Raw genomic sequence first — 14,420 nt, 5'->3', positions numbered from 1 at the left:
AGGGTCTGGGGGGGGGGGGTCTCAAAGGTCTTCATTTCCTGCACCGATCTTACTTTACCTGTTTATGTGTCTCACTGTGTGGCAGGCTGCCACTTTTCAGAAGTCCAGTCCAAGTTCTGGGTTGCCAAGTGGCATGAAATAGCGATAAATCGATCCCTGCAGCTTCATATGAATGTGGAAATAAGCAGAGAAATAGTAGGAAAATTGGGAATGTGTATCACACGGACTGGAGTCGTTTGGGGGATTCTAATGAGATACTGTATATGGAAAGCAGGTGGGGGTCCAACCAAGAAAGAGAAAGCACACCGTAGGTTAAACAGAGAAATTTTAATATCAAAATTATTAAATGGGCTTCCCTGCTGGGTCAAAACTCAGCCATTCACCATCATCCACTGAGCACCTACTATGTGCTGGGCACTGGGGAGACTGGCCGTACTAGACAAAAAAAAAAGTCTCTGTCCTCACCGACCTAGCATTGTAAGGATTTTTCACTTTGATACATGCTGCCACGATGCTGTCCATCAGTGGTGCAGGAGAAGTAAAGCTTGTTTACCGGCTCCTCACATCACTCTTGGGGCAGACGCTCTGCTGCAGTGAATAGGATGCTTAGACCTTTGCTCCCTTCAAGATCTTCAGGGTCTGGCGATGAAGACTGTTCGTTTGGATGTGGGGGGGGGGGTCTCAAAGGTCTTCATTTCCTGCACCGATCTTACTTTACCTGTTTATGTGTCTCACTGTGTGGCAGGCTGCCACTTTTCAGAAGTCCAGTCCAAGTTCTGGGTTGCCAAGTGGCATGAAATAGCGATAAATCGATCCCTGCAGCTTCATATGAATGTGGAAATAAGCAGAGAAATAGTAGGAAAATTGGGAATGTGTATCACACGGACTGGAGTCGTTTGGGGGATTCTAATGAGATACTGTATATGGAAAGCAGGTGGGGGTCCAACCAAGAAAGAGAAAGCACACCGTAGGTTAAACAGAGAAATTTTAATATCAAAATTATTAACTATGGGCTTCCCTGGTGGCGCAGTGGTTGAGAGTCCGCCTGCCGATGCAGGGGACACAGGTTCGTGCCCCGGTCCGAGAAGATCCCACGTGCCGCGGAGCGGCTGGGCCCGTGAGCCGTGGCCGCTGAGCCCGCGCGTCCGGAGCCTGTGCTCCGCAACGGGAGAGGCCACAACAGTGAGAGGCCCACGTAGCGAAAAAAAAATTATTAACTATAATAAAGGAATAGCTACGAGACATAAGAGAACTTTTTAGGGTACCCTAGGGCTGAGGGATGACCCCCAAAGGAGGACAAACTTGGAAGGGGTTCTGATCTCCCTGGAGAAGGTGTGGATGGGCCACTGGACAGCAGAGAAGCTGGCTGATTTAGCCAAGCTAGAGCTGGTCTGGACTTGATGGGCGAGCAAGGAGGGCAGACAGGTAGCAGTCTTCTGCAGTCAGTGGCACTGGGCAGTGGGAGCCTGGGCTCAAGAGGGGCCAGGGGGCCTTCAGAGGAGCAGACTGAATGGCTGGGTTCACAGAGGGAAGCCTGCGGAGGTGGACCCCTGGCCACAGGCACGCTGCACCAGCACCATGCTGGGGCTTTTTTGTCCTGTGTCAAGAGGTGTGTGGAGAGTTCATCAGTCAGCTGGAGGACGCAGGGTGGCAGAGGGACCACTTGCAGGCCCTGTGGCCCTGACAGGACCCCCCGGAAGTTCTCACGCACACATGGCTGACTCTCATCCCTCCCGCGGAAGTTGCAGGAAGCCCCTACCTCCTGAAATGCCCTTCAGTTGAGCAAGCTTAAGGTGGTGCCCATTTTAAAGGAGAAATAAAGGAATGTCATTGTATATTACCAAGCCTATGTTGAAGGGTGCATCCGGAGCCAGAGGAAATCAATTGATAATGACACAGAGACTGGCATGTAGTAGGTGCTCAGTGATTGAAAGCTGTGAGTTTTATTACTTCTTACTCGGAGAAACTGAATAAACTTAAATTATCTGGAAGGCATTTAAATGTTAGGTAGCCGTGTTAATATTTCTTGTTATGTAATTTTTGTGGTGTATTATTTAACTAGACACAAAGTTAAGAATCTGTGTGTAAGCTGTTTCTCATTTCTAATTCATGTTTACTTTTTTTTTTTTCATTTTCTTTTTGTCTAGGTCTTATATAACATCTTAATCGCCTTCACAAAGATGCATAAATTTGAAGACATAGAACCTGTGGACATTTTGGCTGGATGTGCCCGATTCATTATCGTGGGGTGCGGGGGAGTATTTTTCGGCGTCATTTTTGGATTCATTTCTGCGTTTATCACACGTTTCACTCAGAACATCTCAGCGATTGAACCCCTCATCGTCTTCATGTTCAGCTACTTGTCCTACTTAGTGGCTGAGACGCTCTATCTCTCTGGCATCCTGGCGTGAGTACAAACCAAGGACCAACTCTCATCCAATAAAAGAAAGTTTAGGATCACATCTTGTGGACCAGCCTTTGAGAAAGGCCTGACTCCCAATGCCAATCTTCAAAAGCGTTTCAGGATCCAGGTTTTTTGAACTTTTTGTAAAATCCAATTCAGGTCCTTTGCCAAACAAATGTTCTCTCCAGCATTTGCTTTTGCCCTTTTCTGGTGGTTTTCCTGCATAGCAATTATAAGGTCAATTTATAACTCTCAGAAAAGCTGGTGCAGAGAAGAGCAGGGGGAGGTTCAAGGTTAAGGTCTCACTTCAGTCGTTGTTTTTTTCCTTGAAAAATGCATTATTTTAAAGTTAAAGGGAAGCATGCCATGAGCTACTATCATTCCTGGGCTCGGCCTTCTGCTATTTCCCTCAAATCACATCACAGCTCCAGGACTGGTCAGTGTGGAGTGAAACTGGGAAGATGGGATAAGACTAGAAATTCAGATTTTTTTTCCTAATGAAAATATCTTTGAAATGTTTATCCTTGTGTAGATCTCGGAATGAGGCTTCTCAACTTGGCTTATTGTATCTGATCATGTTGCTTTCTTTATGACATCATCCTCATACCCAGCCACTTGGGCACAATGTTATTGTATAGAAATATTTATCTTAATTAAATACAGTAGTGTAAAGTCTAGGCACTCATCATTTTCCCACCTTAAAAGTGAGCAAACTACTAAGAGAAGGCAAAGTCCTTTCTTTCTCATCCAGACTTGCTAAGTGGCTCTAGAGCAAAACATTTTAAAGGAAAAATCTCTCATTAAAATTTTGTAGGAAACATTACAACATGAGGGGGTCTCACTGACGTATTCTTTCTAGGTAACTGCACTGGGTTATTTTGGTCTAAGGCAGGTGACGTAGAGAGTACGAGGTGGGGCTGACAGAGCTCATGATGGGGGTGGAGGGAGCAAAATAAAAAGAGTCCTGCTTCTGGCTCGTGCATGAATTGTGTGCCATTTTGTTGCGGGAAAACGGTGTCGTGCCTACCTTCCCTACCACACTCAACTTGTGCAGACCGCTTAGGGAGGAAGAGAGAAAATCTCAGGAAAAACCTGCAGCCAGAAAGAGGACTGCAGAAGACGTTCTCTCTGGATAAAAACAGGATTTGTGTCTCTGTGCCATCACCAGTAGGGAGGACTTTCCAATGAGGGGCAAGGTCTTGTGGCTTCTCCCTGAGACTATTTTCCTTTTGCAGAATCACAGCCTGTGCAGTGACCATGAAAAAGTACGTGGAAGAAAACGTGTCCCAGACATCCAACACGACCATCAAGTATTTCATGAAGATGCTGAGCAGCGTCAGCGAGACCCTGATCTTCATCTTCATGGGCGTGTCCACCGTGGGGAAGAACCACGAGTGGAACTGGGCCTTCGTCTGCTTCACCCTGGCCTTCTGCCAGATCTGGAGAGCCATCAGTAAGACACAGCAGGGCCCGGAGAGTCCCACCTGCTTCTTTTTTAATTTTTCTTATTCCTTCCTGCAAGGTGAAAGCATAAGCAATGGGGTGATGCCAACCGGTTTTACTGGTTAGGGGGGTTTGGGGACCTTGTAGTGACCAGGAATGTTCTCCGTTTGCTTCCTCAATCAGTTCAGAATTATCACTGGCCAATCAGGTTCTGCACTGAAGCAAGGCTGAAGCAGGAGCACTTTTTCTTTTAATTGAGAGAAAACTCTCACATCTACACATTTAAATATAACTCAGTACATTCATCCCTTGCTCTTCACTTCTTTGCCAGCTTATGAGTTCTTGCACCTTAAATCAGATATAGGTTATAAACTGCGGGCTTTCTTTTATACTTTTGTTACAGGAAAAGTGAGATCTCACAAACTGTAAGGCAAGTACTGTTAGAAAACCATTTCCTAAATATTACAGGTGGTTTTAGTGTGATATATAGAAAACAAAGGAAGTGAATCTCTATTTTTGAAAAGTGCTTGGTAAAGGCAACTCTACAGCGTAACTGGTATCACCCCTATAAAATATGCCTAATTTAAAAACACGAGGTGTCCTGACTAATGGCTTTTAATTTAACTTGTATATTTATGTTTCTGGAGCTAGAAAGAACATTCAGTACTGAACTACAAGATATGCTTTACCTTTTGATTAGAAGAGATTATATTTTTAAATGACTTCAACCAATATTTGAAGCATTTTTTTATGTGACTTTGACCAGTATTTTCAAGCCAATTGCTCAGAGAGAAATGAGGAGAAATGGCTCAGAATTCATCTTGAACATATCCATTCTAAATTTAGAATGGTTTTTAGGATTTAGGCAAGAATAACAAGAATGTAGAAATATTAAAAATATTCATAAAAATAGCTCTGAATATATGCACCTTTTGGGTCTCCAGGGGAGAAAAGAATTAAATTTATAATCTCACAAGTCCTACCAGTATTACTAACTAGCTATTTGACCTTGGACAGATAGTTAACGGCTCAAAATTTTCTTCCCCAACCACAAAATGGTGGGTGTGGACAAATTTCGTAGGTCCCTTTCAGTTCTAATACTGTAGGGATCTACAGGACAGTAGGGTTAATGTCAAGAGGAGCACCACCTCAGAGCTTCTGCCCAGCCAACAAGCATAGAAACCAGCTGGGAGATTAATGTTGGGGAGACCTCACGATGCTTCACCCTTGGTGACCAGCCACCCAGCTCCTTCATTTTTCATCTGAGGGAAATGATGTAACAGTTCCCAGGAGAATGACTTGGCCACGTCACAGCGAGTGACAGAGCCAGGTGTCGGATCCAGCTCTCCCACTCCTGCCTGACTCATCGTAGCTAAGAATAGCTCACACTCATGAAAGCTTATAACATAGAAGTTCGTGCTTTATGTTATTCATAGATATTAAATTATTAAACCTTACGTCCACCTTCTGATATAAGTACTCAGTACCTTCAGAAAGCAGATGAGAAGAATGCGTACGTGAAAAGATTGACTTTTGCCCAAGGTCATAGGACTAGCCCGTGGAGGAGCCGGGACAAACAAAACAAAATGAGAAAAGTTAAATTTTACTGTCTCCTGCACTGTCAGTGTCCCTACTATCAGAGGGTGCTAGGAAAGAATAACAAGAATGTAGAAATATTAAAAATATTCATAAAAGTAACTCTGAATATATGTGCCGGTTGGGTCTTCAGGAAAGAAAAGAATTAAGGGTACTCTGGTATACATTTATAATGTTACATCAAGTCCTATCACTGTTACTAACTAGCTATTTGAACTTGGACAGAGAGTTAACTACTCAAAAGCTCCTTCCCCAACCACAAAACAGTGGGTGTGGACAAATTTGTTAGGTCCCTTTCAGTTCTAGTACTGTGAGGATCTACAGGGCAGTAGAGTTAATGTCAGTGATGCTTGCTGTGATGTCTGTGCGATTAGAAACCACATGAGGATACCTAGAGGTTTATTGTTCTCCAGGGAAACCTCTGCTTTGATGAGTCAGAGCATCAGTGAAGGGACCTTTCTCACTAGGAACCACTGCATGGGTGGCAGCTCAGCCATATGGGGATGAAAAACCAATGTGGTAGAAAACACCTCTGTGTTTTCAGCAAGCTCTCCGGCCCTCCACCTTCCACTTACTGACAGTAAGAAGCCCCCCCTTGGACCCCTTGCCAACTTCCTTTCTTTTTTGCATTAAGCCTCAAGAAGAACCAAACCAACCACAAAAGATCTGCTCACCTGCACAGACCCCAGGCACTGCGAGGGCTAATCTCACCTTCAAAATCACACACCTCCTCTGCTGACCCAGTGAGAGTATGAGCTGATAAAAATGCTTCTACCCTCCAAGTGATACCCTTGCTTTTCTTAGTTTTGAAAGGCTGAGCAAAATTTATAAAATAGATTAGAAAATATATACCATTTCTTATATCAAAAGTATCAAGATTTATTACTTTAAATACACACACACACACGCGCGCACACGTACGCGCGTGCGCGCGCGCACACACAGAGGCAGTCATGCTGGGAAACTACCAGAGAACACTTCTGACTTGAAGCACTGCTGTCTCACAACTACCCAAGAAGTAAAAAGTTTTGTAAGCTGTTATGTTTGGGACAGACTGCCATGGGTGTGATGGAATTAGGTTGTCTTGTTTTGTGGGCACATGCACACGACTTGGGTTCACTAACGCTGCTGTGTCTCCTCATTCGTGACCCTCTGCTCTAATACATATTTCCCCCCTTCTAGGCGTGTTTGCTCTCTTCTATATCAGTAACCAGTTTCGGACTTTCCCCTTCTCCATCAAGGACCAGTGCATAATTTTCTACAGTGGTGTCCGAGGAGCTGGAAGTTTTTCACTTGCATTTTTGCTTCCTCTGTCTCTTTTTCCTAGGAAGAAAATGTTTGTCACTGCTACTCTAGTAGTTATATATTTTACTGTATTTATTCAGGTTGGTAGATTTCTTTCATATTTGAAATAAGTCGATTCTTCTCAGGATTGTGTATTAAATTAGTAAAATACCAAGAAAGGGACATTTTATCTGATTTTCAGACAAGTGCCCAAACTAAATTCCCAAATATTTCTAGATCATGTTTTTGGTCATCCTGTAACCTCGACATTTTGTGACCTTTTAATTGATAAAACATATTAATCAAAATATCCCTTTGTACAGGTGAATGATAGCTCGCCTGATGCCTATTGCTGAAAATGAGATAACAATTGGTACTAAATAGTTTTTATTATAGCAGGTATTAGCTCTCAGCAAACTAATGGGAGGTTATTTTAAGGAAAGAAACTAAATCCCTGCTTTAAATTATAGACATCAGGCCTATTTTTATTGCAGAGTGTAAAGGTATTAAGTAAGAACTAAAGTAAACACTGGAGCATCTATCCAGGAGAAACTAGTACAAAACAAAGACATTAAAATTGGAAGTTCTAAATTTGCAATAGATTTGCTCTCTATCCTGACAGTCTTCACTACAACAAAATGCTTTATTTTGTGGTTTATGATCTAGGGAATCACAATTGGCCCTCTGGTCAGGTACCTGGATGTTAGAAAGACCAATAAAAAAGAATCCATCAACGAAGAGCTTCATACCCGTGTAAGTTATCTCTTGGTCATAATTAATAAGTTGATAAGACGTTCCCTCTTTGTCACCTATGGGAGTGATTTAGAACTTTGATGAGGTGTGTATATGTCACTAGACATGGCCTCTTTCCTCTCCAGCTCCACCAACAGTGACTGTACTAGTTTCCTGGTGCTGCTGTAGGAAATTATCATAGACTCAGTAGCTTACATCTTACAGTTATTATCTTACAGTTCTGGAAGTCAGAAGTTCACAATGGGTTTCACCGGGATGAAATCATGATGTAGCCGGGCTGCATTTCTTTCTGAGGGTTCTAGGGAAGGGTCTGTTTTCTTGCCTCTTCCAGCTTCTAGAGGTTCTTGGCATTCCTCGGCTTGTGGACCTGTTCTGTCTTCAGAGCCAACAATGACCAGTCAGGGCTTTCTCATGCTGCATCACTCTGATACTGACTCTTCTGCCTTCCTCTTCCACATTAAAGATCTTTATGGTTATACTGGGCCTATGTGGGTAATTTAGGGTATTCTCTCTATCATAAGGTCAGCTGAATAGCAAGCCTAAATTCATCTGCTATCCTAATTCCTCTTTGAATAAAAACTAACATGCTTGCAGGCCCTGGGGATTAGGACCCTGGACGTCTTTGGGGACCATACATTCTGCCTGTTGCATCTGTCCTTTGCCCTTCAAAGACTCATGTCTGTTCCACATGCAAAATACATTAACCGATCCCAACATCTCAAAAGCCTCAATCCACTATAGAATGAACTCAGAGACCAAAAATCTCACCTACATCTTGTGAGTTCAAAAGACCCAACTCTCAGCATCTCAACCATCTAAATCAAGGATGGGTGAGGCTCTGGGTATAATCCATCCTGAGACACAGTTCCTCTTCACTATGAACCTGTGAAACTCAAGAAACAAGTCATCTTCTCCCAAAATGCACTGGTAGGACAGTCATCAGATAACAGCTATAGATATTCCCTTTCCAAAAGGGGGAAATATGGAAGGAAAAAAGGAGTCATCTACCCCAAACAAATTTCCAAGTCTGCCTGGGTTTCCAGTCCTGGTTTCCAGTCCTGGGAACAATCTTCTATGATTCTTTGCTCCACCTTCTGTGTTCTCCCCTCAACCCACTGAGTCATAGTTCTTTTTTCATGAACAGTAGCAGGTGTTTGTGACTTATTAGTTTTGTTTTGTTTTGTAATTTTTATTGGAGTATAGTTGATTTACAATATTGTGTTAGTTCCAGGTGTACAGCAAAGTGAATCAGTTATATGTATACATATATCCACTGTGTTTTAGATTCTTTTCCCATATAGGCCATTACAGAGTACTGAGTAGAGTTCCCTGTGCTATACAGTAGGTCCTTATTAGTTATTTATTTTATGTATAGTAGTGTGTATATGTCAATCTCATTCTCCCAATTTATCCCTCCCCCACTTGCCCACTGGTAACCATAAGTATGTTTTCTACATCTGTAACTCTAGCGGCTTATTAGTTTGATCAGCCTGCTTCTTGCCTGTAAAATTTGGGGCCCAGTAGCTTTCTTTTATTTCATCTTCTCTCTCTCCCTTTTGGGTCCAAGCTAGCAGTGTTTCTGTCAGGGTTCAACAAGGGGAGCAGAACTAGTAGGAGATATATATTAAGAGCTTTGTTGTAAGGAATTGGCTCACCTACTATGGGTGCTGGGTAGGCAGGTCCAAAATCTGTAGGACAGGCCATCAGGAAGGGTGGACTGGAACTCTCAGGCAAAAGCAGGTGGAATTTTCTTCTGCTTTATTCTTCAGGCCTTTCGGATGATCAAATCAGACCCACCCAGATTATCTAGGATAATATCCCTTACTTAAAGGCAACTGATCAGTGACCTTTAATCCTATCTACCAAATACTTCCACAGCAACATCTCAACCTGTATTAATAATAACAGGGGAGTAGCCTAGCCAAGTTGACACCTCAGAAAACTATCATGATGAATAATGTTCAGGGTTGCCTGACTTGCTTCTAAAATTATTGTTCTAAAAAAGAAAGAAAGATAGAAAGAAAGAAAGGAAGGAAGGAAGGAAGGAAGGAAGGAAGGAAGGAAGGAAGGAAAGAAGGAAAGAAAGAAAGAAGAAAGAAAGAAGGAAAGAAAGAAAGAAAGAAAGAAAGAAAGAAAGAAAAAAGAAAGAAAGAAAGAAATCATTATTCTAATGGAACATGGGATTTTCTGCTCTTCCTGAACTTATAATAAAGAAGGGGTAACAGCTTCCAGTTCAGCAGACATGGCCTAGTGGCAGTTTTGGTGAAAACTCTGATAAAAGTGAAAATGAAGTCTCTCATGGTCTCTGCCAGTTTGTTTTAAGTCCAACACAGTACTGAAGGGATGGCATTTCATGTGGCTACAGGAAATAGAAATGAGAACTAATGTACGGAAAACATAGGGTGAGAGGCTTCAGCTCTGTTAATGAAGAGTGTTTGGACAGTTGCTTGTATGGCTCACCCAAAGGTGAAGTGGATGTGTGCAAGCAATAACCGGAAACTCTCGGCATAGTTGCTGTACAAGAGATTCAGGCTTGGAGGGGATGATTGGCCCACGTAATTTGGAGATTTCTTTCATGCCTGAAAGTCCATAACTTTAATGCTGGAGAAACTGATGAAGTCTTTCAAGAGTCAGACCTGAATTTCATGGCCAAAGTCACCTAAGGAAATAAAGTAATTTTAATTCCAGGAAACACAAATGAAAAATTTTCAAGGCCATTTGAAACTATTCAACAGATGGGGATAGGGAGTGAGCATTTTATAATCAGTAGTGCTTTAACCCGATTGAAGATTTTTGTCTCTATCTTCATCCCCTCTGTTCATTATTTTAAGAAATTAGATAATAAGACAGTAGAACTTGGATATTTCACCCCTTTCTTATTTTTCTTTTTCTCAAAAAAGGTATAACTATTGGTAGAGAGTACATAATTATTTCAGAATTAATTTAGTATTTTAATCTAGTTTTCAAAAAAAAATTTAGAAGCCATGTTAAACTTCAATGTTTACAAATTTAAATTATTTGTAAAGTAATAAATTATGAAGAGACTGTGTTTTTTCCTAAATTCCTATAAACAATTTGGATAAAGCAAATGTAGTATAATTGGCTTGGATGGTGAGATGTAAATACTGAGACAAAATGATCAGATAAAAACTGAGGTGTGGGAATTCCCTGGTGGTCCAGTGGTTAGGACTCTGTGCTTTCGCTGCTGAGGGCGCGGGTTCAATCCCTGGTCGGGGAACTAAGATCCCACAAGCCATGTGGCACGGCCCAAAATAAAAAGAAAAAACAAACAAAACAAAACAAAAACTGAGGCATATAGATAAATTTTGTTGTTATATGTTGCTATTATAATAGAATACCTGTAGAATTATATTTTCAGGAGCTGTATAAGTTGGATACTGGCATATTCTTTTCTTTCTCAATGAAATTAAAAGAATAGCTAGTTATTAAGCTTTATAACCATGTGATTTCAGTAATGAGAAACTTCCTAGATCATTCTAGAAAAATAGTATTCAAAGCAAAGCAGGTACGTTGTTTTCATTGCAAGTTATGTGCTTTATTAAAGAAATTATCTACAGAGGCCTTGCATCACGAAACTAAGTGGCGTTACTGGGAAAGGCATTATAAGCATCAGTTACATGAACAGAGTGATAGAAAAGAGGGTATGCTCCTGGAAAGTAAAGCCCCCTTCGTTTTCCAAGGTGTATTAACCTTCCTTGTGTGTCTTGTAGGGTTAACATTTCATCAGCAGTCATTTTCCTGTGTTTGGTTTGGCAGCTGATGGATCACTTGAAGGCTGGAATTGAAGATGTGTGTGGGCAGTGGAGCCACTACCAAGTGAGAGACAAGTAAGGAGGCAGAATTTTCACCACCGAGGAGGGATATATGTGACGTGGGGAACCTCAGAAGGTTCCACTGGAAACTAGGTAGATGGGATAAGATAAAACTAGAAGGAATCCTGAGAAAGGTGGCCAGGAAGATAAAGGGCCTGGGAGCCATGCCATACAGGAAGCAGGCAGAAGTCCTGGGAAATGGAGAGCTACCGGGTGGAGGAAGCAGTGAACTTGGGCTTGGTTGCTTTAGAGGAAATTAGTACAACTGACAGGTGGAAGTTAGAGACGCCAGATTTAAGTTTAAAACAAGGACAAGTTTCCCAGTGATAGGAGAAGCACAACCAGGGAATGACAGGCTTCAAGAGGCTGCAAAGGAGGGTTGGCGAGTCATCAGGGATACTGGGGAAGAGATTCCTCCATCGTGGGGGAGGTCCTTCCCGCATAACGATTCCGGGGGCCCTTTTCTCCACCACACCTCACATTTCAGAGCTCATCCTCTTCTGGATTTAGTCTACAGCCATATTTCTTAATGACGTGGCCCTGAGGAGAGTTTATTGAGGATGAGGAAGATGAGATTTTTGAAGTTTTACGCTGCTGTTTGGAGGATGTAGGTGTTAGCAGTAGTTCAATTAACCAAATGGTAGACATTTCCAACATATTGTTGTTGGTGATGCCAAGAGAGACTAGATCTTTAAAATTCTGGCTCTTGCAGGGTGGTGGCACAGAAACTGAGAGATTTTGATTGGGATTTTTTTTTTAAGATTTTTTGATGTGGACCATTTTTTAAAGTCTTCATTGAATTTGTTACAATATTGCTTCTGTTTTATGTTTTGGTTTTTTTGGCTAAGATCATGTGGGATCTTAGCTCCCCGACCAGAGATCAAACCTGCACCCCCTGCATTGGAAGGCGAAGTCTTAACCACTGGACCACCAGGGAAGTCTCCTGAGTGGGATTTTTTTTTATGAGTTAGAAAGAAGCATCGTTTTAGCAGTCCTTACAGTGTTAAAATAGAATTTAAATTCTGTAACTATCCACTGACCTAGAATTTAGGCCACGGATTGTTTTTAAGTTCAAATGCCATAGTTATTCCAATGAAGCATTATTAAATATTCTTCCATTTAGCCGAATCTATACCTAACTTTCTAAACTGTGTCAAGAGCAGTAAGACACCCTCACTGTGTTCTAGGTCTTCACAATGTAGTACATGTGGTCCTGGGGGTGGGGTGGGGGAGAAGAGAAAGAGCCTGAACAAATAATTATGGTCAATATGGCGCATATTATAACAGAGGCAAATGCATAGGACTATAGTAATACAGAAATGGGAGTGAGTTTGGAAAATAAATGAGTTCTCCAGGCCAAGAAGAATGGAAAGCCTGCCAAGCAACCGCAGTAGCAGCAGTGTATTTCCATCTGCAAAGGCAAGGGAGAGCATGTCATGGTTTGGATATGGGAGAGTGACAAGGTGAGAAAAAGGTGAGAAAAAAGGAGGACATGACTGGAAAGACAGGGACACGCTTTCATGGTAGAGAGCTAAAGCGCTCTCTACAGCCATTAACACTATAAAGTTCTATTTGACCTTTAAAACTCGTATCAAAAGGCTATTAAGGACTCCCCTGGTGGCGCAGTGGTTGAGAGTTCGCCTGCTGATGCAGGGGACACCGGTTCGTGCCCCGGTCCGGGAAGATCCCACATGCCGCGGAGCGGCTGGGCCCGTGAGCCGTGGCCACTGAGCCTGCGCTCCACAACGGGAGAGGCCACAATGGTGAGAGGCCCGCGTGCCACAAAGAAAAAAAAAAAAGGCTATTAAATAGGAGAGTGGCATGGCCATACTTGACTTTTGAAAGGCGAACTACAACAGCCATATGGAACCTGGATTAGAAAGAGAGGAATTATCTTTCACATGATCTCCTTAACTCTCCTGTGTTATCACTATTCGTCTCGTTTTATTTTATTTATTTATTTTAAACTTATTTATTTGTTTACTTTTGGCTGCATCGGGTCTTAGTTGCAGCACGCAGGATCTTTTGCTGCAGCACACGGGCTTCTCTCTGGTTGTGGTGTGCAGGTTTCCTCTCTCTATTTGTGGCGTGCGGACTTCTCTCTAGTTGTAGCATGTGGATTTTCTCTCTCTAGTTGTGGCGTGTGGGTTCCAGAGCGCCTTGGCTCTGTAGTTTGCGGCACGCGGGCTCAGTAGTTGTGGCCCGCGGGCTTAGTTGACCCGCGGCACGTGGGAAGTTAGTTCCCTGACCAGGGATCAGACCCACATCTCCTGCATTGGAAGGCGGATTCTTTACCACTGGACCACCAGGGAAGTCCCTAGTCTCATTTTAAAGATGAGCAACCCTGATTACAGCTTGTCCCTTCCTTTTGTTTGGTTGATTTTCAATGTATTCAGGTCCCTAGTCCATTCTTTCTTTATTTTAAAAAAGTGTATAAATGCTATGATTATTTTTTTTAAAAAATGTGTTCAAAGTCCCATGTTTTCCAGGCACTGTCGTGGTGTTTTTCAGAATAAAGTTAAGTGTAGTTTGTTCCTAGAAAAAGTATATACTTACATAACACATACAGAGATTGAAGATTTCCAAACTGTTGGTTTCCATTTTTAGGTTTAAGAAGTTTGATCATAAGTATTTACGGAAAATCCTAATCCGAGAGAACCTGCCAAAATCGAGCATCGTTTCTTTGTACAAGAAACTGGAAATGAAACAAGCTATTGAGATGGCAGAGACCGGGATACTAAGTTCTACAGCCTTTTCCATGCCCCATCAGTAAGTGACATCTGGCCTCCATCTAGACTTCCAATGTCAGAATTACAAGGAGCACTAACTCATTGCTCCATTTAAAGGTACTATTAGGAGTGAAGAGGCAGAGATATGACAAAGGAAAAATGGAAGAAATAAGATCTAAGTCTTGGCATCTTATAGCTTGGTCCATGCTCGATCCGTTTCACCTAGTTTCTGAAAATTACTTTCTAGCAAAAAGATGAGAGGTTTTTGACATCTTTCTTTGGGAGGGCAGGGCAAATGAATTTATAGGAGATCTTTAGCATATGTTACAAGTCTTCCTGTTTAGACATGTCTACCCTTTCACCCGTGCTCATTTGCTT

At 42.2% G+C, this 14,420-nt stretch overlaps 1 protein-coding gene across 1 annotated transcript in view; it reads left to right on the top strand.

The window, feature by feature from the left end:
- Positions 1–14,420, top strand: part of SLC9A4 (solute carrier family 9 member A4) — a 60,424-nt gene that overhangs the window by 30,000 nt on the left and 16,004 nt on the right. The window contains 6 exon segments of the mRNA XM_007456841.1: positions 2,148–2,407; positions 3,640–3,857; positions 6,626–6,828; positions 7,394–7,480; positions 11,258–11,328; positions 13,921–14,082. Of these exon segments, the coding sequence (XP_007456903.1) occupies positions 2,148–2,407; positions 3,640–3,857; positions 6,626–6,828; positions 7,394–7,480; positions 11,258–11,328; positions 13,921–14,082 (1,001 nt within the window).

This window comes from Lipotes vexillifer, unplaced genomic scaffold (genome assembly GCF_000442215.2).
Source record: "Lipotes vexillifer unplaced genomic scaffold, Lipotes_vexillifer_v1.1 scaffold777, whole genome shotgun sequence".
Lineage (NCBI taxonomy): Eukaryota > Metazoa > Chordata > Mammalia > Artiodactyla > Lipotidae > Lipotes > Lipotes vexillifer.
The sequence above is the reverse complement of the archived record's forward strand: the minus strand, read 5'-3'. Positions and strand labels throughout refer to the sequence as shown.